Consider the following 24,349-nt stretch of genomic DNA (forward strand, 5'->3'; position numbering starts at 1 on the left):
GGCGTCCAAAGCAAAAACCGAAGGAAATGATGGACGGAGTGTTGAACATTGCAAGCACTCACCCCCAGTCAACTGATCTGGGTTTAATCCATCCCCGTTCTTTAGCCCACTCTGCCACTCCAGTTCAGACATGGCCATATGGAAATCAGTCTGACCCTGTGCCTCATGGGAACAGTCCAGCCCGAACTGCCAAACCATGTCTTCCCTGGACCGGAAACAAGCTTCCTAGGACCGGTTTCTGGCATTTCAGCTGTCTTTAGCCAGGCTTGCTTGAATCCAGTGGCAAAGTGAGCAAGGGACTCACGTCTGAGCATACCCTGCCAACTTATGGCGAACAAAGCAAAAACCAAAGGAAATGATGGACGGAGTGTTGAACATTGCAAGCACTCACCCCCAGTCAACTGATCTGGGTTTAATCCATCACCGTTCTTTAGCCCACTCTGCCACACCAGTTCAGACATGGCCGTATGCAAATCAGTCTGACCCTGTGCCTCATGGGAACAGTCCAGTCCGAACTGCCAAGCCATGTCTTCCCTGGACCGGAAACAAGCTTCCTAGGACCGGTTTCTGGCATTTCAGCCGTCTTCAGCCAGGCTTGCTTGAATCCAGTGGCAAAGTGAGCAAGGGACTCACGTCTGAGCATACCCTGCCAACTTATGGCGAACAAGGCAAAAACCAAAGGAAATGATGGACGGAGTGTTGAACATTGCAAGCACTCACCCCCAGTCAACTGATCTGGGTTTAATCCATCACCGTTCTTTAGCCCACTCTGTCACCCCAGTTCAGACATGGCCATATGCAAATCAGTCTGACCCTGTGCCTCATGAGAACAGTCCAGCCCGAACTGCCAAGCCATGTCTTCCCTGGACCGGAAACATGCTTCCTAGGACCAGTTTCTGGCATTTCAACACTCCGTCCATCATTTCCTTTGGTTTTTGCTTTGTTCGCCATAAGTTGGCAGGGTATGCTCAGACGTGAGTCCCTTGCTCACTTTGCCACTGGATTCAAGCAAGCCTGGCTGAAGACGGCTGAAATGCCAGAAACCGGTCCTAGGAAGCGTGTTTCCAGTCCAGGGAAGACATGGCTTGGCAGTTCGGGCTGGACTGTTCCCATGAGGCACAGGGTCAGACTGATTTGCATACGGCCATGTCTGAACTGGTGTGGCAGAGTGGGCTAAAGAACGGTGATGGATTAAACCCAGGTCAGTTGACTGGGGGTGAGTGCTTGCAATGTTCAACACTCCGTCCATCATTTCCTTTGGTTTTGCTTTGTTCGCCATAAGTTGGCAGGGTATGCTCAGACGCGAGTCCCTTGCTCACTTTGCCACTGGATTCAAGCAAGCCTGGCTGAAAACGGCTGAAATGCCAGAAACCGGTCCTAGGAAGCTTGTTTCCGGTCCAGGGAAGACATGGCTTGGCAGTTCGGGCTGGACTGTTCCCATGAGGCACAGGGTCAGACTGATTTGCATATGGCCATGTCTGAACTGGGGTGGCAGAGTGGGCTAAAGAACGGTGATGGATTAAACCCAGATTTGACTGGCGGTGAGTGCTTGCAATGTTCAACACTCCGTCCATCATTTCCTTTGGTTTTGCTTTGTTCGCCATAAGTTGGCAGGGTATGCTCAGACGCGAGTCCCTTGCTCACTTTGCCACTGGATTCAAGCAAGCCTGGCTGAAGACGGCTGAAATGCCAGAAACCGGTCCTAGGAAGCTTGTTTCCGGTCCAGGGAAGACATGGCTTGGCAGTTCGGGCTGGACTGTTCCCATGAGGCACAGGGTCAGACTGATTTGCATATGGCCATGTCTGAACTGGGGTGGCAGAGTGGGCTAAAGAACGGTGATGGATTAAACCCAGATCAGTTGACTGGCAGTGAGTGCTTGCAATGTTCAACACTCCGTCCATCATTTCCTTTGGTTTTGCTTTGTTCGCCATAAGTTTGCAGGGTATGCTCAGACGTGAGTTCCTTGCTCACTTTGCCACTGGATTCAAGGCAGCCTGGGTGAAGACGTCTGAAATGCCAGAAACCGGTCCTAGGAAGCTTGTTTCCGGTCCAGGGAAGACATGGCTTGGCAGTTCGGGCTGAACTGTTCCCATGAGGCACAGGGTGAGACTGATTTGCATATGGCCATGTCTGAACTGGGGTGGCAGAGTGGGCTAAAGAACGGTGATGGATTAAACCCAGATCATTTGACTGGCGGTGAGTGCTTGCAATGTTCAACACTCCGTCCATCATTTCCTTTGGTTTTGCTTTGTTCGCCATAAGTTGGCAGGGTATGCTCAGACGTGAGTCCCTTGCTCACTTTGCCACTGGATTCAAGCAAGCCTGGCTGAAGACGGCTGAAATGCCAGAAACCGGTCCTAGGAAGCTTGTTTCCGGTCCAGGGAAGACATGGCTTGGCAGTTCGGGCTGGACTGTTCCCATGAGGCACAGGGTCAGACTGATTTGCATATGGCCATGTCTGAACTGGGGTGGCAGAGTGGGCTAAAGAACGGTGATGGATTAAACCCAGATCAGTTGACTGGCGGTGAGTGCTTGCAATGTTCAACACTCCGTCCATCATTTCCGTTGGTTTTGCTTTGTTCGCCATAAGTTGGCAGGGTATGCTCAGACGTGAGTCCCTTGCTCACTTTGCCACTGGATTCAAGCAAGCATGGCTGAAGGCGGCTGAAATGCCAGAAACCGGTCCTAGGAAGCTTGTTTCCGGTCCAGGGAAGACATGGCTTGGCAGTTCGGGCTGGACTGTTCCCATGAGGTACAGGGTCAGACTGATTTGCATATGGCCATGTCCGAACTGGGGTGGCAGAGTGGGCTAAAGAACGGTGATGGATTAAACCCAGATTAGTTGACTGGGGTGAGTGCTTGCAATGTTCAACACTCCGTCCATCATTTCCTTTGGTTTTGCATTGTGAGGCGTCCAACACATTTGAGTACTGGCCGCGCTATATAACATTGCATAAATAGTTAAACGGACGAGGTTGTCCACTCCATTCAAACCTAAAACAGCGCTTCCATTTCAAAATGGCAATCGACCTAAATTCATACTCTTCTGTCCCCTTTCTATGTTTATTACGCTGTCACTTTCGTGCGATTAGCGTCGCGGCAGATGACGTCACCTCCGCACGTCCCTTCTGCAGGAGAAGAATAAACAAGGAATTGAAAGCTGCCTGGTACCCTTTTGATCTGGGCTATGTGCCCTCTGAACTCTTACCATGTCCCGTTGGTTTTTCCCCTGGTCTGCGTCTATCAAAAAACGCGCCAGCCGTTACCTGCTGCAGCACTACCTGGGCCACTTCCTGCAGGAGCGGCTCAGCTTGGACCAGCTGAGTTTAGACCTGTACCAGGGTCAAGGGGGTTTACGAGATATCCAACTGGACATTTGGGTAAGAGCAACGCATATCACAAGCGCTCGCTTCTTGTGGGGGAGAGCAAACACTTTTTAGACGATCGCGAAAAGCTGGTGGCTCAATTAAAGTATATGGATGCATTTTCTTTTGCCAGGTGGGCAAATAGAAGTAAACGAGAGTGGCACCCGACACAAAAGTGAGTTGGTTGGATAAGAGTAGTGAAATGAGAAGGGGAGGCTATTTAACATAGGAGATAATGAAAAATCGAGGACAGACACCTGGACTGTACAAATGGAAAGCACTAACTTCCGGGTTCAGGGACAACTGACAGGGTGAGGAGAGTATGTGAGATGAGAACATTGCAATACATTGCACTCGGGATTCCAGTCATAAGACGAATGGTTCTGGGATGTTCACCTGGACGTATAGGTGAGGTCATCGTACGCAAATGACTGTTTTGGGGGACGGTGAAGTGCTTAAAGTGGTATATAAAACGTTGTGGGGATGGGGTCTCAGGACTGGGCATGGCCAAAGACACGTGACTAGGGATCCTGTTGAAGAGGGTTTGTCAGTGTAAAGTGCGAGGCTCAAAACAATGTGTACTTAAGTCCTGTGCTTCACACAATATGCCACCTGACTTCTGTTTTGGGTCTTCTTTGAGAGCTTTGTATTATTGCGTCCAGACTTATCAGGCAACAACAAACATACGCTTGAACCAAACCACATCTTTTGGCTTTGTAGCTGTGTCAGCGAAATGCGTAACAGCTATTTTATTGTGAATATTTAGAATTGAAACAATTTTAATTTTGAAAATAGTTAAGTAAACCTTAGTAAGTTTTGCGCGTGTATGTATGTGGTATTTCTATTGCGCAAACATAGTTAATAGGCAGCGGAGGGCTATACTGGGTCAAAGACAAGCATAAAACCGATGAGTGCTGGGAGAGGTAGCTGATTTGTGGACTGTTTATGTATTGTGAAAAGTGGTCTTAGGAGTGTTTCAATCACTCCCGTTCTTTCCTGCACACCCACTTTCATCTGCAGTCTCAGACACTAATGCCCTTTTTATCCTGACATCTTTCGGAAATCCTCCCATTCATATCTCACACATAATCTCGTTTCTATTCATAGCTTCCTTTTTGCTCTGTCCTTCAACATGCACTTCCGCTTCATTGTCTGCTCTGTCACACGCATGCACACACAACTATAAGCAAAGCGTTTTCTTTTCCTTTAGCCCTATCGTTATTTCTGAGCTGTGTATTTCTCCTTCATACACTTTAAGATAAAATTACAAAGACAAATATGTGTGACCATCACTCTTTACGCTTTGCTAAGAGACCACGGATTTGGATGAGCATGTTGTCTAAACACCTTAATTGACCCACTGTCAGGGTCGCACTGCCTCAGCCTCAACTCCAAAGCTTTCAATCACATCTTGTCATGAACACTCAACCACAGCCTAAACTCACCTAGACAGCTTGAGGTGACTCAGTTCACAGTGTGCGCTATACAAGACTCCTATGTCGCATCAAAAAAGCTACAGAAACACATTATATGGAAAAAGTGCATCATTTTAGGGAATGTAAGATAAAGTAAAGCATGAAATTTAAACAGGCACTGTATCAGTTGCATTATTGAGAAATCAAACATTGTTGCCTGTAAAGTTTAGGACTCATATGTACAGCTACCAGGATCCCCTTTCAAAGGCAATTTTCAATTGCTGCTAGGTCTGAGACCTGAACGGACCTGCCCCACTTAAAGCCCGAGTGGGCCAGGAGAGGTATCATCGAACAAAACACAAATGTTAATCTCTGCAGCTGTACTCATGGGCGAGGCCATCTCACATAGGGTGACAAGTAGAAGAGCTCGTCATATGCCTACAGCAGTATATGGAATATCCGCCTGCATATAGTTGAGGTAACTAGACACATTGGGGAGGCTGTGCGGTAAATTCCCGGGCATACGAATTAGACCATCATTCAAAGCAGAGAGACTAAGAATTTCCCACATGGGTAATTGTGAAAGCCATATGTGTTTATATGTAGTAGTTAGTTACTTGGGGAGAGAGAACACAGCCCTCATGAGGACTGTGCAAAATAAGCCTGATCATCTGTGATAATGGAAAACTGAAGAGGGCTTATCCATCAGGACGTATGGGTGAGTCTGCCATACATGAGGAGTAGATAAAAATCAACTGCTCAGATGGGTTAGACCATTTACCACTGGGGATCTGAGAGATGTACCAGGGCATGAAGTCCTGGGACTCAAATCTCCGATAATAGACATCTCAGAAAATTCCAACCCCTGAGAAAACTCCTGTAAGCACAGCATTCAGAATTATCAGTAGTGCAGAATTTAGTGCACCCAGAATTTCCTGGTTGCGATAAAGGCCACACTGTCTCATTTTCCCCAGGTGCATGACCATAGGCCAAACCTGCTGATAAATACCTGCACAAATGCACAGTAAATAACACAAGATACAGATTTTGATGTGGAAAGTGCCCTAATGTGCATGTTATGCTCCATATTAAAAGGTAATAGGTGCTACTTAACATTCAATTTTAAACCCTTGGGTATCAGTTTTTTACAGGTGTGATAAATAGCACTCCACCCTCCAGGGAACTCCTTATCAGGGCTCTGCTCCTCAGTACCCAAATTCCCTGCATGCCCAAATGATATATGGGTAAATATACTAGGAGTTCTCAGGGGTGTGCACTTTAATAAACAATCTACTTGCCCATGGGACAGTTCTTTTCATAAATCTACTAGCCCTGTAAAAAAAAAATCTACTTGTCCCTTTGGTGCCACGTAGCGCAGTGACAAATTATGGCAGCTATCTCATTATATGAAATCTCTGATATTAGCCTCTGTTTATGCCTAGGTCATACTATATAGGGTTTGAATACTAGCAATTACCTTATTTTGTACCAAAGGGACAAGTGGATTTTTATTACAGAACAAGTAGATTTATGAAGCAACCTGTCTCATGGACAAGTAGATATTTTATTGGATTCTACAGCCCTGCAGTGGAGTGGCGTATATTAGAGTGCAGTAGACTGAAGCGGCGTACAGTGGCGTGGGGTAGAACGTAATAGCATACAGTGGTGTGGTGTACATTGGAGTGGGGTTCAATCGAATAGCGTAGAATGAAGTGGCATAGAGTGTAGTACCATACACTGGACTGACGGAGAGTGGAGTAGCGTAGAGTGGAGTGGCATACAGTGGAATAGCGTACAGTGGAGTGTTGTAATGTGCAGTGGCATACAGTGGAATAGAGTAGAGTGGAATCATGTACAGTAGAATGATGTCAAGTGGAATGGCATACAGTGGAATAGCGTACAGTATAGTAATGTCCAGTGGAGTGACACACAGTGGATTCATGTAGACTGGTGTACAATGGGGTCACGTACAGTGTAATAGTGTAGAGTGGAGTTTCATACAGTGGAGAGGTGTAGAGTGGCATAGAGCGGAATAGCAACTAGTAAAATGGCTACAGTGGTGTGGCATGCAAATTTGTGTGAAATTTAACAGCAATGTAGATTATTGTGTGCAGAGTAATGCAATGCAGCAAATTGCGCTGCCTTATGTTTCTCCAGATTTACCTATCAAGTCAGGACCACGCATAGTGGCCTTGCGTTCCGTTGTAAATCTGACTTAAGTTTTGCGTTTTCCGATAGGAGCAAACACAGTTGGATGCTGGGGATCCTACCAGAATAGAAAATATCGCAACAAGCGTACACAGATCCTGTTGAGGCAAAACATTGAAAGAGACGAGGATCTTTCCAGTTCGATTTCGCAAAAATGTCCCAGTGTAAAGACATAGATTATATGGAGACGCAGTGTTATTTGACTATCACATTGCTCTGCTGATTCCAATTTGACAGCCACCACTGTGCGTGAAAAGGATTTCTTTCTACGTGTAACAACTCACTGAACCCCTAGCTCACAATACAGAGTTAAGAAAATGACCTTTGGTCCTGAAGAAGGTGATATAAATTAAGTAATCACCGAAACGTACGTAGACCACTGATTACATATCTGGGAATCCTACACAAAGAGATGTATGAAGAAATAATAAAGAAGAAACAACGAGGGAAAATAATTGAATTCATCTCTATCAAATTCTGATATTATTACCTGTCAGATATCTACAGTAGATTGGATCCCATTGTGATGTGTATTTTATAGTTTCTTTATTGCTTTTTGTATGATGTGGAAGAGGTGTGGCGCCAGGGCGACTGACTCCGGAATCTGGGGATCACGGCTCGATCCCCGGTGCCTGCGGCAGATTAGCCCAGCACCATGTGACTCTGGGCAATAGCTTGCTTAATCTTCCCGACGGCCCCCAGCGCCTAGAGACCCTTACGGGTGATTGTTCGCACTTTACAAATGTGGATTATTATTATTATTATTATTATGGTATGTTTGAGAGTATGATTGATGAGAATGAAAGTTATGAATGGGGAGATGATGGTCTTGTCTAGGGGAGCTAGTTTTTTAAAAATGTTTTTCTTAATGCTTTTTTCATTGATGTTGTGAATCACCATCCTATGTCTAATTGATGTTTTTTTAGTGTTTCTATGCTTTTTTTTTTTTAAATTCTTTTTTTTATTGGCATTTGCATAAACATTACATACAGAGGCACATTTGGAGTTACTATTGGTGCATAACTACACTTAGTGTTTCTATGCTTATATAAACATAAGAACGGAAAAAAAAGAGAATTTTGTAATGTAAAATAAATTGCGAATTCAAAAAAAATAAAAATTCAATTTTTTTTTTGGATTGCATGTGGAGAACTGTTTGCCCATGGGGAAAATGTCTTTTTTGTGAGTCTCTACCACAGTTAAAATACGATAGGTCAGAATAGAGGTTTTGTTCTTTGATTGCCCTTGTGACACCATGAGTGACGCAAGGGTACTGCTATCCAATAATGCAGGGAGGCCTTAGTTACATTTTGGGCCATGGTATACCGTGCGACGTTTGCAGTTTACAGTGGTACATGATGATGACAAGCCAGTATATAATTGGGTAATGACTGTGTCTAGAGAATGAAAAGGCAGCCATATTGTTTTTATCACACTTTGGCTGTGTTCAGCGTTAGGGCCTTAGATATAGTTAAGCAGTCGGTCCCTACCTATTACCACTTTATTAAAGTAGTAATATGTATGGGAATTTATTAAAATTTTTAAAATATGTTTACGGCCATGTACCACAGTAACTTTCATGAAATTCTGCAAACGTACCGCAGTGACAGATATCCCTAAGTTTAAACGCCTTATTACTTAAAACAAAATGTATACCCTACTTAACTGCAGTACCCAAAAAGCATAATCTCTGTGCCATAGGGTAAAACCCTGCCAAGTTTCATGTAAATCCATTCACCTGTTTTCTTGCTACGTCAAATACAATAGTCTATTGAAAATGCGTGTGGCAAATGCTTTTTGGGACCCCTTTTTATCTTTGCACCCTGTTAACGATTCACCACAAAAATTTACATCATCTCAAAATGTAGAAAATGCTATAGTCTGGAAAGTTTTGTGGTGATTAGTCAAACAGGTATAAGGTTATTGGGGAGCTAATATCCGAGGAATTCCTATCTTTGGGAATACTAACTATAACTACAGAGTGACAATTGTATTTAATGGGATTTCTATCTTTTATCTAGTATATTTGTTTATTGGTTTACATAATCATGTGACCATAAATGTGTCTTTAAGTTGTTTATGAAGTAATTCCGAAACGTTACATATTTTCTTGGTTCCTTGCAACTTTTAGTAGGGTTGTGTTCCATGTAAAGCCCAAAGTGAATTAAAAGCAATCGTTGTTATTATAAAAATTGAGATAATTATATTTTTTCCTAGTGGGCAATTATCATGTCCTCTAAATAGCAGTTTGCGAGGCTCATTGCTAGGTTCATTTTTTATTATGTTGCACAGGGATGCATAAGAAAGATGTTTTTTGTTTGGCTTGTTGGGACCGTTTTATTTTGTAGGCCACAGAGCATGCATAGAAAACGTATGTAGAAGATGTATTGTATTTGTTTATAACACATTAACAGGAATTAGGCTCTACCCATTGGACTTTTTCTATATCCAACACTAAATGTCATCTAGGGGCATACTACCTCCAATATTCTAATATGGCAAGTAAGCCCTTTAATTGAGGGCAGATGGGATGCCGCCCCAGGCCTTTACTATTTAATATACCAGTAAATAATAGATATGGAATTCTGGAGGAGGTAGATTGACAAGAGGTGACCCGACTCCTGTTGGGAAACCTGGAAGGCAGTGGTTAGATATCGATCTGGATGAGTGTAGTGGGCGGGGGGCAACTAGCAAGGGTCAGAAACTAGATATATCCCAGACAATTGGATCAGAGGGTGCTGGGGCACAAATGCTAGGAGCACCCGATGTCCCATTACTCACCCCCGTGAGTAAAGTTTCGAGAGAAGGTGTGTGTGCGAGGTTACCAGATAGTCACACATGATCCAACTGAGGGATACCCCAAATTCTAGTACTAGTACAATCGAGACCCTCGATGGGGAAAGAGCGCAAGGTAACACACTGAGGGTCCTATCCTGGAATCTTGCTGGGCTTAAAAGTAAACTCTCCTGCCCAGACTGGGAGCCTTTCGTGGACAAACAGGATATATGTATGTTTCAGGAAACCTGGGCCAGGAAAGACCACCAGAGGGTAGGTTTTGCTACATTTAATATCCCAGCTAGCTCAGGGGGGAGGTGTAGACCATCAGTGGGTTCATCCATCTGGGTAGGCTCACACTTGGGCTGTAGAGCCAAGCAGCTGTCCACCCCTACGAGCGACATCCAGTGTGTTGTACTCGCCTTCCCTACAAAGATAAAAACTGCCTTCATTAATGTCTACTCCCGACCTGTTGCCATTAGCCAAGAATCTGCCACCATAGACAAACTGGGCCTTTTTATTCCCACCATTGACCCAGCCATATGGTTGATCATAGGGGGTGATTTTAACTGCCAAATTGAACCCCTTAGTGACCTAAGCAACAGCACTCCCAGTGAAGAAGATCTTTAATGGCTAATTCCAGATCCACAAATCCAACCTTTCAAAGCCTGGTCCCCGCTGGCACTCCAGATTAACTCAACCACACTGGCTCATTCACTAAGAGCATGTAATGGCCGGACAAAATTAGATACTCCGGGGCAACTAACTTTTAACAGAGTAGGCCAAGCGTCCCTGCTGGATTACATCCTAGTGGAAACCAGACTATGGCAAAAGGTTTATGATTTTTCTGTCATAATGAGGCAGTATAGTGATCACAGTGCCTTGATGCTGGATCTGTAGTTTCTGAACTTGGGCCACACTAATCCAAAACCCTTCCTACATCCCATAATAGTGGATTAACACTCACAAACAATAGAAGGAAAATTAGGTGGGGGCAAATCCAACAGTCACCACATAAGCTGGCCACAGTCTACCAGTCAGTAACCCCAATACTTATAAAAATGTGGGAGGTTGCACTTGCAGAGGATTTTCCCTCAACTACTGAGATGGTTGCAAAAACACACGCAGAGCTAACATTAAAATGCGCAGATATATTTTACCCAGTGGTACCTCGTAGGGCGAAAATCCGGCCTAAATGTACTTGGTATAACACAAAATGTCGAAAAGCTAAGCAGGCCTTACTGGATGCTGTCAAAGCAAAGGACAAGCAACAAACCAAATTAAATCGGTTGCTGTATAAAGAGACCATCCAACAAGCAAAAAAAAATTGGATAGATGGGAAACCCTTAAATCTGCATTAACGAATAAAGATTTGAAGACCTTTCAGGCAATAGTTCAGGCGACACTGAAGGGAAGCCAGCCATTGAGCCGAACATAGCATCTGAAGCATGGGAGAATCCCTTCCAGTCCCTATACACCAACCAGGAAGCTGTGATTGTAAATGTCGAACCCCTAACAACACCCACTGAGTCTCTGCAGGAGGTGGCTATAGGGATTACTATGCCCGAGGTGCTAAATGTGTTACAAGCTTCCTTGCAATAAAGCTCTGTGCCTAGACAAACTACCTGGGGACCTTTTTCGAGAGGAACCGAAATTTTGGAGACCATATTTATGGGCCCTATTCAATGCCATTATGAACGGCATGGATCCCCCTGATCGGCATATGTATTAATTGTATGGCTACGCATTTCTCATGAACTAATTGTGTATACTCTTTGTGTTTTTGATGATAATGTGCGTTTATGGTCCTTGAGACTGAACTAAAGTTATGGAATGGAATTTGTTTGGCTGCCATTTTAGGCCTAGGGTGCTCGGCCCCTTAGTCGAGGGGATACACACAAATAACACATAGGGATTCCCTGACTCATTAGGCCTCATGATGGTATCCCAGAGCAACCCTCCTGGGGCCCCAAAAATATTTGGCACAAGGGAAGTTTTGTTTTTTAAAAAGGGCGGGACTGCTTTTTTCTACTAAAATGCCACGGGTCGGCCAGGAGACAGCTCATTACATTTTTTAATTTAATATATTGGAATGGGGCATGTGAGACCCCTGCCTGAGCCAGGTATTGGTCCAGAGGACCCCATCCCCCAGAGCCTGAGCAATTTATGTTGGGAAGTGATGCATGTGTGTGGCTACCTTCCACAGGCCAGGTATTGAGCTTGGGGACTGCCTTCCCTGGGGTTGAGAAGCATGATTATTCCTGCCTTGTTCGGAAGCAGGAATCTATTTCCCTGCTCGTGCTCCTACAGTCAGGGAACAGTGCATTGCTCCTATAGCAGAAATTAAGGAAGGGAGCTATTTCACTGTTGCCGGCTTCCACTGGCACCCAGGATGGGTGCTGGCTGGGCAGCCAGCAGGGCCGCTGGGGCCATGCATCTCCCCCCACAGACCCCGCCCCCACCACCAATCTGCAAACTCTGGGTGTCCCGGCGGCGGGGGGACTGAGACACCAACATTAAAATTATTTAATGCAGCGAGAGGCCGCAAAATACAATAATAAATGAGCAATTGTTTTATCATTTACTGCTCCTGGTGAGGAACACTGCGTAATGCCTTTTTTGAACTAACATTGTGTTGTGCTTTGTTGTGCCCCAGGCTGGGCAGGGGCACCACTTGCATGTTTTTGCTGTGTTGTGGGGGCTGCAGGGAGTACAGCAGCCCCCTGAAATAATTTGAAATTAACCACATGTTTCCTGGGACATATAGAACCTGACCCCAGGAAAGGTTGGGGATGTTTTTAAGCATTCCCATAACTGAAGCTTTTGCCCTTCAGTTGGGAATTACAGGGACCCCTAGTGGCTGGTTTTATGGCTTCATTATGTGGCCTGAGGAGTTTAAAAGCAGGACTCTAACACGATTAATGTTGTGTGGTATAAAAATGCTTTATTTAAACATTTATCACACATTGCGATGCTTTTTATGCTTTTTGCTTATGATTGTTGTTTGTGAATATGTTTTTGGATTTTGTGGGTTTTAATGTTGAATCCTAACATGTGATTACGATTTCATTAAGGCTGTGATTTCTTGACACAGCTGATAGGCTTGTATTTATATATTGATGTGATGACCCCTTGACAAAGCCAATGGGCTTGCCTTTATATATTGCTGTGTGATACCTTGACAAAACCACTAGAATTTCCTTATATAAAATGACATCCCGTTATATTGTGATGAGCACTCTCATTGGCTGGCTGTGCACTGGGGGGCCTTGGGTCGCTTCCTGTGGGGTTGGGTGCAGGGCCTGTCCGCCACAGTTCAATGATGTTTCTAGTTAGGTGTGGTAGTAAGATCATACTTTCCGTTAAAATAATCCTAGAAATTCACTGAAAAAACACAAAGGTTAAAGTGACATTATAGTTAGGTAGGGTAATAAGAGCTAACTTTTAGTTGAAAACAAAAACCTCAGAAATTTACAGAAAAAAGGTTGAAATGTTCCTATAGTGAGGTGAAAATGTTACTTGAAAATACTGTTTTAGATTGAAAAGACACTGCTTTTCACCAGTTGTAGTTTACTGAGCTGACTATAACTTTCAACCCACTTATGACCTCACAGATTATATCTCTCATGACTTTTTCAGTGACCTAATTAATTACATCTGCTGTTCAAATTACTCATCAAACCAATGCAGCCTTTGAAATATGTAAAAAGTACTAAGTGGCACAGAATCATGTAAAGCATAAATAACATTATACTATGTGCACATGTAAAATAATTAAACTGGAGCCCACTTCTTCTAGACACACAAGAACCATTATGTGGCCTAGCCGCTACTACGCACATCCTTTTTAATGTGCACAATTGTTCAGAGATTCCACTACTTCCAGGCGCCCAAGCCTCATAAGGTGCTGAAGCCCCTACTCCACACAGGCTTCACCCTGTGCAAAACTCTTTATGAAGCGCTCACTCCCTCTAGACATCCAGACCTCATTATGTGGTCAAATCCCTACTATGCACAGCCTTTGCCCTGTGAACAGCTCTTCACGGAGTTCACTGCCTTGAGACACCCAAAGTACCAATAGGTGGGTAAACCCCTACTATGCAAAGCTTTCAACATGTGCAGAACTATAAATGGAAAGGACACTCTTTCCAGACACCCAAGTCCCATTAGCTTGCCAAGCTCCTACTATGCACGGCCATCACCCTGGTCACAACTTTTCAAGTAGAGGCCACAACCCACAGAAGGTCAAACTCTGTTAGGTAGTAAAGCCTCTAGTACACAGAGCCTTTGTCCTGTGCACAACTCCTTACTAAGAGCCCACGCCCTCTACACGCAAGCCCTATTAGGAGGCCAAACATGTTGTAAAACCTTACACGTACACTCATTAGCAGCACAGAAGCTATAGAAAATGCGCTCTAGATGTAGGTCACTAAATGCCATTCAGTGTCAGAAGTGTTTATAAAACTGTTACACTCATTGGATGGTGTCATCCATAATGTCATCAATGTAATTGAACATGGCATGAGTGATGTAATATGTACGGTCATAAAGAGTACATGGTCGGGTCACAAGTTAGTTTGCTCAGTAAACTATAAATTGTGAATTTCAATTTTTGTTTAGTTTGAAGTGGTATTGTTTTAAGTTTTTCTCCTAACTATAATGTCACTTTAACCTTTATTGTTTCAGTGAGTATGTGTGTGTGTTTGTCCCATTTTAGGATGGGGTAACCCTGATGCACTTAATTATTTTAAAATATATTCTCATTTCTGTGGAGTGATTTCCCACCCCACCCCATCCCGCCCCCCCTCCCACTTATTAAGTCTCGCCAACTCAGCCTTTAGCTGTCTGTTGCTGAAGTCCTGTTGTGGACCATGCCAATACTGGCAGTGGGCTTACATTCAGGAAACTATTTTTTTTGTTTTTTTCTTTTCTAACAGGATTTGTAGGACTTCATGTGTTTTCTTGCTGTCTTCCTTGTGAGTTACTTCCCCACTCAAATTCCCTCTACCCTTCCCTCTTCATGTTAATCAGCCTTTCACCCACTGTGAATTCCTCCATTGCTTCCCCTCCGGCTTTCCTATGCTTTTTTTCCAATAGCCCCTTAACCAGCTACTCTGTTCTCTTCATGTTGCTTGCAATGCTCGCTGGTGCTTTGCTTCACCTCACCTGGCCCTCCGTTTCTCCCCATCCACTTTCCTTCACATTCTTGCTTTTTTAAATATGTTTTTTCGGTGTATTTTTACTTATAATTTTTATACATGTGTATCTAAACATAATTTACTTTCTTGGCTACTATTCTTTTTGGGTGTGTGAATATACGCATGTGTATATACATATATATCTCTCATCATCAATTATCTTTATTTTGGTGGAAGCCGTAAGATTCAATAATACAAAATACAATTAATAAATAAGATTACCAGCAAAAATGTAAAAGCACAATGCATAAAATAGTACTGTCTGGTTAATAAAATGATACAACATCCATAGGTACATAACCATGATGTCCTAATAAAAGAGCCCACAGATGCCACCACATCTAGCTCAAATTAGCCCTACAATGTCTTATCGACCCCATAGTTCCCAGGAACTTTGCTACCCCTAGGTAAACAAAGGGCAAGTATCCACTTTTAATATCCTCATGGTATCAAGGTGACTAGTGGTACCCAGTTCTCTACAATTGGGTGTCAGCCATGCTGAACGGGGCTGGACATAGGCAGGACATACAAACACGACAGCGTGTAAACTACAAAAAGGACATATAGCACTGTCCGAACCTGCCAATTTTGAGGTAAACAATCTTAAAGGTAATGCCCCCACTCGGAATTGATGGTATAGTTTCCTATCAAAAGAGACAGAAATCGAGTCGCAATAATTTTCCAAGCAGTGCCATGATTTAAAACTGAGAAAGTCACCAGTTAGTGTACCCACCACTTTTTGCTCATCCCTACTTGCTAGCAGGGCTCAATACTGTTTCTTCATGGCACCCTTCGATGGCATGGGTGCTGGCGTAGGATGTGACCAACATTCCATAAAGGATTTAGGAGATTTTTCATGGCTCTCAACCATGGGATTTGATTAAATATATCCACCCTAATTATATCATGTTAAACTTCAGCATACTGGGCAAGCTCCGGGGTAGACCGTAGTCTCTGCTAAATGAGCAAAAGCCATTAGGGTGGCTTTAGCTGAAAACCTCTTGACACTCAAGTCCAACTATTGCGGGCCAAAGGAGTACTAGTGGGAAGGGATGCAAGCGCTCTCAAAAATCTACTCTCTTCTTTCGTTCATGAGAGTTGTAGTTTTCAGTTTATAATGTGTTCATGATGTAATACGTAAGATGAGAAAATTCAGGGTAAAATAATTTTTTATTCCATCTTTGTGTGTAGCAATACATTTGTGAATGGTGTTGAGTTTCGTCTGTTTTGTGATTCTGTTTAAACTGCAATGTATTCATATTGGTTTGCATTCTGTGTGACTTTCTGATCTAGAAGGGACTCGTAGTATATCTTACAGTAATTATAAAATCATGTGCACTATTTTCTGTGTTCTTACACATGTATTGTGCCAGTATCTCTATTTTTAACAACTTGTTGGTATAATCTGTATACGTTTCAATAGCTGCTTGTTCAGTCTCACTTTTAGGTCGAGTCTAGCAGCGCATGCGCTGCTCTGCAAGGCATGGGGTAATCTCTCTAGTGGCATTGATTACACCCCTCACTCCCAATTGGTTACTCTGTGTGCCTGTCTAAATTATATTCACAAATAGAGGGACAAAGGGCTTTTTGATATATAAGGTCCAGCACAGATGCCCAAATGCAATATGAAAATTAAAATTGTGCTGTTCCTGAATGATCTAGAGTGTAGAGATATACAAAAGTCAGTAGGCTACAGAGTCAAAGAGATGGGAATTCATTTCTTTGGAATGTAATGTCCTCATACACTCAGTTGGGTGTCATGCTTCATCATCGGTCTGCTCCTCGTCTGGTTGGCGCTGCAATGCATGTTAAATGGTTTCTCAGCCATTTTAATACAGTCAGCTAGGTAGATGTTCTTTCCCTACCCCCCTTTACCTTTTTCGTTTCTTTAACTTCAGTAACCAATATGAAGCCTGTGTTGTCCCACCACAACAGGGATTACGGCTTTTAATGATGTGGGCAATGACAGAGGAGTGTTGTATGGGAAGGAAATCCTTTAAAGAAAGTCATTTTCTCTCTGGATTTCCCTTCTATCTTTGAAACTCGGGAGCAGCAACATTGTCGTGGTGTCACCAGGGCTTTAAGTGGAAGCTTTTTCAATATTATATACAAGCCATAGTTGCTGCTTATTTATCGTATGCAACTAACAACCATTGACCATAGTCCTGACCTGTTGATGATGTTACTTGTTATCTCATATATCTGGATGCAATGACAGAAACGGCAAAATACAAGTCGGGTGGTACAGTATACTAAGCCCAGATTTTTGATTACGTGGTTTTAAGCCACACCCTTAATTACATTGGCCACGACCCTTTGCGAGACCCCCCCAGTTTTTTCATCCCACTTAAAGCCCTGGGTCCACTTCTACCTCTGGGCCACCACCACCCTGCCCACTGTCTTCCGTGCTAGCACCAGGCCCACATGAAATCAATACCTACGGGTGCACATAATGACTAGGTTCAGATGGAGTGATTTAACCCAAGGAAAAAACATGAAAATAGCATAAAATGGTACATTTTACAGCCCATCTATTACATACGCGGTCAAAAAATCCAGAGTTTTGGAAGGGGTACTAGTGAAATAGTCCAATACTTTTTGGGTGTTCCATGGAAGAGCTTATTATGAGCGAAGGGTAAGATGTGGCATAGGGACCATAGCTGCCAACTTTGGAACTGGAGAAAGAGGTTCAAATCCCTGTTGGCTCATTATCCTGTGATTCTGGGCAAACCACTGAATCTCCTGATGTCTTAAAAATGAATCTACCCTTGTGTGGTGCTCGTTTAAAGTGCTGTAATGTCTATGGGCCAAGTTTACACAATTTACATTTAAAACAATGAATTACACTTCCCAGGGTTATAGTGTTGTTCCCAAGGCCTATCTGTCATTAAAACGCATAGAGACTTTTTCTTCACATCATCTTTTTTTCAAGATGCCCCTTCAAGTAGATTCTGAGAATGTAATTTAAAGGGGAAGTGTGGACATCTTGCAGTCTCTTGGTGTAAGCAGTAACAATCACCAGTAACTGTCAAAACCAATGCTGTTTTCTTTCTAAATGTCTACCTATTTCATTTCCAGTAGTCCATTAGCGAATGAGCCCTGTGCATTTTACAAAACTATCAAACCTACCAAACATTGAATTATTCAACATAAGCTTCTGTGTTTGGTCCATGTGAAAGGGGGGGGGGGGCATCCATTTCTATAAATCTAGTAGGACTTCAGAATAGTATGTAAAATAGCTCAATATTTTGAGCACCACAGCTTCAACCAGTGGCATGGTGAACTCATCCATTCATCTTTCTAGGGCAATACCATGTGTACCAAACAGTTGGATCTTTTCCTAACTCCTCCTCCTCACGGTTCTCTCTCCTTTCTCTCCCAGACAAAATTAAGAATATAAAATGCAGAATCCATGCTGCAATTTGGTTACATTATGTACCGATAGAATAGCAGCCCTGGCACTTTAGCACCTTTGTCAATAGTCTTCTTCTTCAAGGAGGCAAAAAAGGGTTCTAAACTCCTGCAACACTGAAGGAATAAAAAAAAGTAGGGTGATACTGGCTGAGGAGTGTGACACTCTGCACAGGAATGATAATGCTCACTGGACCCTATAGACAGCACAGTTTCTTACGTCAATCCTAGGCTTCGCATGCACTGTCTCTTTGAGACCTGCTGTATTCACTCTGTGGGTTTACAGGCCCATCCACTGCTTTTCGTTTGTAAGTGCCCTTTAAAAATCCTTGCTTCTAAGTAGTTAATCTGTCCTATTTGTCCCACGTTTTTGTCGTTGGGTCGTGCCTGTTGGATTGGGGAAGGTTGGGGTGGTGCTGTGCTTGTGATTGCTGCTCACATACATATTGCCATTATTATTGCTTAATTCCCCTGCTATGTTGTGTGGTTTTTGTGTAGCGCTGTGATGCTTGCGAGCGGTGAAAGCACTATGCAACCATCTTTCAATATGGCGGCTATTTTCATCTGTTGTAGTGGTTCTATTATTGGCGCATATTATCTCTTTATTTATCAGGCCAGTCCCCACATGCCCTGTAAGGTGGATGCAGCGGCACATCACTCTAATTTGGAGGAGAGCTGCCTGCACATTGTTGGGAGTTCCTGAGGTGCGTGTGCCACGGCATTTTGTCTTTAAACCTGGTGACTCCATTACATCTTCTACACAAGTTTTTTTCTCATTTTTATAATTTGTTTGGTGTTCTGCTGGTGTGAGCATGTACAAGGGAGTGAACCTGTAATTTTATTGCCAGGCTAGTGTGCTACAAAATGGTAAAAACTGGTAAAGTAGAACATTCTTTGCTCTCTTGCGTGTCTGTATGTGTGTCTAGGTGCAAGTGTGTATGTATGTGTGTCTGTAAGTGTGTGTATTAAGTGCGTGTGTCTGCTTCTCTGCGTGTCTGGAATTCTGTCTGCCTGTGTATCTGCGTGTCTCAGTGAGATTGTGAATGAGTGTGTATGGTTTGCGAGCATGTGTGTCTGCCTGTGTGTGTTTGCATGTTGAGTAGTCTGTGTAACTGCCAAATGGTCCTTTCAGAGCACAGCCGCGGGACCTACCTTTGTTGTTCCAAATCTGGAGCACACTGCACCCGGGGCTGCCAACGCCAACCTCCTTGTGCAATAAATTGTAATAATTTAATCGAAAAGCCTGGGCAGCTGTTTGATTTACGTTCAGTCCGTGGTGCCTTGTTTACCTCCACAGCTCAAGCAAAACACTTAAAAGGTCCCAAAGGCGAGACCTATTGGCTATGCCAATGCTTGTTCCAATTCTTCTCATGATATTTTTCCATATCTTTTGCTGTTTTATAGCTTCTATCATTGTTGATTACTGCCCAAATGTGTTCTTGGATTCGCTTTTCTAATTGACAAGTTGTACTTCCGATTTACCTCAAATTACACAGGCATACCAGCACATAGCTAACCAATTTGCTTTTTGCCTGTAATATGTTGTTTGATGGTACACTTTTATCCTGTGCCTGTCACAATCTTTTTGGTTTGTTACATTTATGTAGGCTTTTCACTGTGGTCAATTCTAGAAACTGTTCTTTGATTGGCAATCTCTTTGGTGTTCATTAATGAAGTGACTGTGTGTTAGTTTGTTTTTTAGGCTTTGTCCTCCTGAAAGTGATGGTAGGATGATTTCCCAGTTGTTCAGCAACTTTAGTCTACATCAATAAATGTGTTCCAATAATTGTGCATTATCCATTAGATTTTTGGGGATTCCGGGGAAAAAAAATGGACATCATTCTTATTTTATTTTGGTCTACTTGCCTGGTTTTCGTTTGAAGTTTTTAGGTCGAGGACCGCCGGTCTGCCGAAGGCAGAACCGGAAGTCGGAGATTTAATGACTTGGAGAAGAGGGGCTTGAACCCGCCCCTCTTCTCCCCTGTTCTCCATTGGCTGGCCTCTTCAATGCTGGCCAGCCATTGGAGAAGAGGTCCCGTCACTCCGATCAGGCCCCGTCCTTTTCGGATCGGGGGGCATGTTTTTTGCAAAGTCTAATTATCTCCTCCAGCCAATGGCAAGAGGAGATAACAGCAAAACACGCCCCCGAATCCGAAAAGGACGCTGCGTTTCTCCGAGGCATTTCTGCTCTGCCTCGGAGAAAGGCGGTGGTGTGCTTGTTCCACATGTCCTGTCGATGTGTTGAATGAACCCTGCGTGAGCCTTTGCGTCTGCTCCCTCTGAGTAGCCGGCCCACTCGATATTGGCGTATTGGTAAATCCAGCATTTCGTCATAAAAACGGGAAGCGGCAGATGTGTTTATCCTACTAGTCCCCCGTGTTACCATGCTAGTGTTCACAGCGGAACTCTGGATTATATGATTTGCCTTTCACTCTGACCTGTTTTTCCGCCGGATTCTGCAGTATTTCTTTTATGTTCCTGCCGACCGGCGCGCTGTCTAATTGGCTGATTACAGAGCTTTTCTCCTTTTACCCTTGGCCGAGTCCCGCCCCCTGCCTGTCCGCCATCGCACGAGCAGACACTGCAGCTCCATCACCGGTAGCAAAGATGGTGGCGTTCTGGAGACAGGCCGGACTCAGGTACAGAGGATGGGGTGTTCCCGGACCAGAGATTGCCCTGAAATGTTTGGGGCTTTTAAATTGCGGGGTGGGGTGCTCCATGAGTATTTGCCTTTTGGCTCAGGTACAGGGGTCATTGGAGGTGTGGTGCTAGCGTTTGGATCCAGACAAATCTCAGTGTTCGCTACAGACATGCTGGTCTGAGATACGTACTAACCGGGTTCAGTTGGCGATCGATTTCCGGTGGACGTTTACTTACATTTCCTGGTTGAATTACCCGGAGTGGGGCAGTTCGGGATTCAGATCGCTAGTGGTGGTAAGGAGACATGGTATAGTTGCCGCAGAGAGCGGTCTGTTTTCCAAGTCATATACGTTCTCAGCGGTGCACTTTTTATTATTCTGGTGTGACAGTTAGCCAGCCGCCTACTACCTAGTTTTACCGATTTATTAGAGTTGGCTTTGGCTCCCATAAACGCTTTTCTTCTTATCTCATGGTGTTGGCTGTTTGGTGTGTCGGTCGTCTTCCTGTGCGGTGCTTTTATTGCAAAAGTTCAAGGGCTAGCTACTCCACAGCTCAGCGATACACTGAATCCTCACACTTTAAATGCCGTATCTCTCTGGCGGCCCTCAACATTTTGAACAGGCTGGGATCGTACAGAGCCTGATGCACCCCACTCAAAACCTTTTTGAAGAGGTTGTCACTTTGTTGCCGGTCTACAGAATAGCTAATTAGTCTGTAGGGAGGCTGCTCCAAATAAAACAGACCTACTAGGTTACTGAAATTTTTCGATATGTGGAAAAGTAAATCAACACAAACAAGGTTTCTGAGCGACTGCAGCAGGGTTTTGAGTGCTGTGTGAAATATCTAAGAGAGAATGGTGTCAGAGCTCACATTTTCACTCATTTATCCTCCTACATAGTCCTCTCAGTGAGTTAAGCACTCTCTCTAGAGATCTGCCTGTAAGCTACTTGTCACTCCTTAAGTGTACATGTTCTGTGAACGATGAAAGCTTGTACAAATCTGCCCTGCTGGATCTGTGTTGCTGGGAAATGAAAGATTGCACTTATTGACTTCTGATACAGAGGGAAGCTTGCTTCGCTACTGCCATGCTGTCCCTATCCAGTAACGTAGCGAAGCTTGCACTGCTACTGCCCAATTTGTAACTGCCCAGTAACGGAAAGCTTGTGCTGATGCTACCCTAGCTGCGCCTGTCCTCTGAAGGAGAGCAACTTGCAGTGTTTGTGCCCAATGGTGTAGCTGTTATATGAAAGGGTGTTGCCATAGCTGGCATTATTTTTGTTTATGTTTTTGTTTTTAAAACATTTAAAGAAACGGCATTGTTATGAGCAATGCCAATAGCTCTAACTTTAACAATGCCGAGACCGTTGCATTGTAAATGCTTGTTATTGTCTGTTTGTAGCACTTGCCTTCTGAAGGCCAGATTGTATTATTTTCTTAGGGCATTACCTGGTTTTAAATCGGAGGCAGGCTTCAGTACTATGTTTCACAAATTCCTTCTCTTGAGAACAGTTTCTTTTTAATGCGCAAAAAATCCCCATAGGGGGATACACCATTTGAGATTGGTCGGGTGGAAGCTTTCTGCATGCAAGACAGAATTGTTTGCTGTTAAGTGTCCGAAGTAATGTCTGTATAATGTTGTCTTGCACTTAAATTTCTGTGCCTAGGAAGGTCACCCTTCTGGGTTTTATGTCGTATGTGAAATTTAAATTAGCTGGATTGTTGTTGTTTGATAATATGCTTCAATATCCTCTACTGTTCCGTCTCAAATGATAGAGATCCACACTAAAATTTTGTTCACGTATCTTTTATTATGAGTTGTCCATGCTGCCTGTTGTTCCCACTAGCCCATTGTAAGGTTGGCGTAATTTAGGAAGAATGAAAAGCACATGGATGTGCCACGTATTTGCTTATAAATCTGTTTGTCAAATAGGAAGGTGTTATTGTTCAGGCATATTTCAATCATGTCTAGCAGCATATTATTGTGGTGATGTAAAATGGTCCTTTTTCTCATATTCATCGGCTTGTAATCCTATATGATGTTCAGTGATGATATTTAGTGATAACCCTTCCACTGTTACAAGCTTAGAGGTATCTTACCATGGTGTGTTCTGAAGGTGCTGCACTAGATCCCCCTGTACCTCTGAGGTAATAAGCTGAGGTCTTTGAATAGAGTTGGTAAGAAATAGTCAATGTAATTTGCGATGGGCTGCCTGGTGTTTTTTAGGTCTCGCCTAGGCAGCGCATGCGCTGTCTCGTTTGGATATGCAGTATATGCTTTAGTGAGGGAGTCTCCGCCTCCGTTTTCCTATTTGTTTTTGAGTGTGTCTTTCAAAGTGTCTTACTTGCTATTGGGTTAGCGTGTTTTAGGTCCTTCCTTTTTCCCTGTGGCTATTGGCCCCTTTACTGGTGTTAGTGCATTTTGTTTGTGTCTGTTGTTTTTCGTGGATCTTTTTTTTTAATTTATTTATTTATTTTTTTACTTCAACACAAGCTCGTTTCAGTTTTATTCGCGTGAGGCAATGTTTTTTTAAAATGTATTTGAGCCGCTGCTTGCCCGGCCTTTTTGCTCGTGCTTGTTTGCTCCCTCCTCTCAGCGGTGGGTGGAGATGGCGCTGTGCTTCCCATTACGGAGACTCCGCTGCAGCGGCTTCCGCTTACTGCGCCTATTGTCTCCCGGAGCCTCTATTCGTCCCTGCTAGTCGCCGGCATTGCATCCTCCTCCCTGACCGCCTCACAACTGCTCCGCGCTAACGGATTTATCGGTGGCCGCTGGGTGTCTGCCGCCACCATCCTCCCAGCCAGCGGAACCGAGCTGCTGCAAGTGTTGGACTGCGGGCTTCCGGAGAACTGGAAGGTGGTGAGCGCTACTTGAGACTTGTTAAAATAACTACACCAATAAAGTTAATTAATTTGGAAGCACAGCCCTTAATCCTAGGCACCAAGGGCTGGATGGGCAATGTTTTTTTTTTTGTTTTTTTTTACACATTTTTTATTAGCAGCCGCTTACTGTTTTCCGTCTTTTTCAAGATTACATTTTATCGTACTGTGTTGTTTTTCAGCCAAGCGCGTCATGTTAATAAGTCATGTTGCTAAAGTGAAAAAGATTTCAGCCTTGAAATACACACCGTGCTATGCAAGGACGGACACAGCAGCGTTATCCCTCAAATTCCTATGACATTTTCTATTTGCAACAAATACAAAAAACTTAAAAATATGGCGAGACCAAGTGGCATTGCCAATGCTTGTTTTCGAGCTTTTATGGATGTTCAGCTGAAAATATGTTAGCATTGTTTAATGTTCCACCATTGAGATACTTTCTTTCATCGTCATTAATTA

At 43.6% G+C, this 24,349-nt stretch overlaps 1 protein-coding gene across 1 annotated transcript in view; it reads left to right on the forward strand.

Annotated features, from left to right (window-relative positions):
- Nucleotides 1-3,091: 3,091 nt before the first annotated feature.
- ATG2A (autophagy related 2A) overlaps nucleotides 3,092-24,349 on the forward strand; it is a 2,561,659-nt gene continuing 2,540,401 nt past the window's right edge. The window contains exon 1 of the mRNA XM_085625535.1: nucleotides 3,092-3,381. Within this exon, the coding sequence (XP_085481661.1) occupies nucleotides 3,211-3,381 (171 nt within the window). The 5' untranslated portion in view covers nucleotides 3,092-3,210. The remainder of the gene's footprint in view (nucleotides 3,382-24,349) is intronic.

The sequence above is a fragment of the Triturus cristatus genome, chromosome 9 (genome assembly GCF_964204655.1).
Source record: "Triturus cristatus chromosome 9, aTriCri1.1, whole genome shotgun sequence".
NCBI classification, from domain to species: Eukaryota; Metazoa; Chordata; class Amphibia; order Caudata; family Salamandridae; genus Triturus; species Triturus cristatus.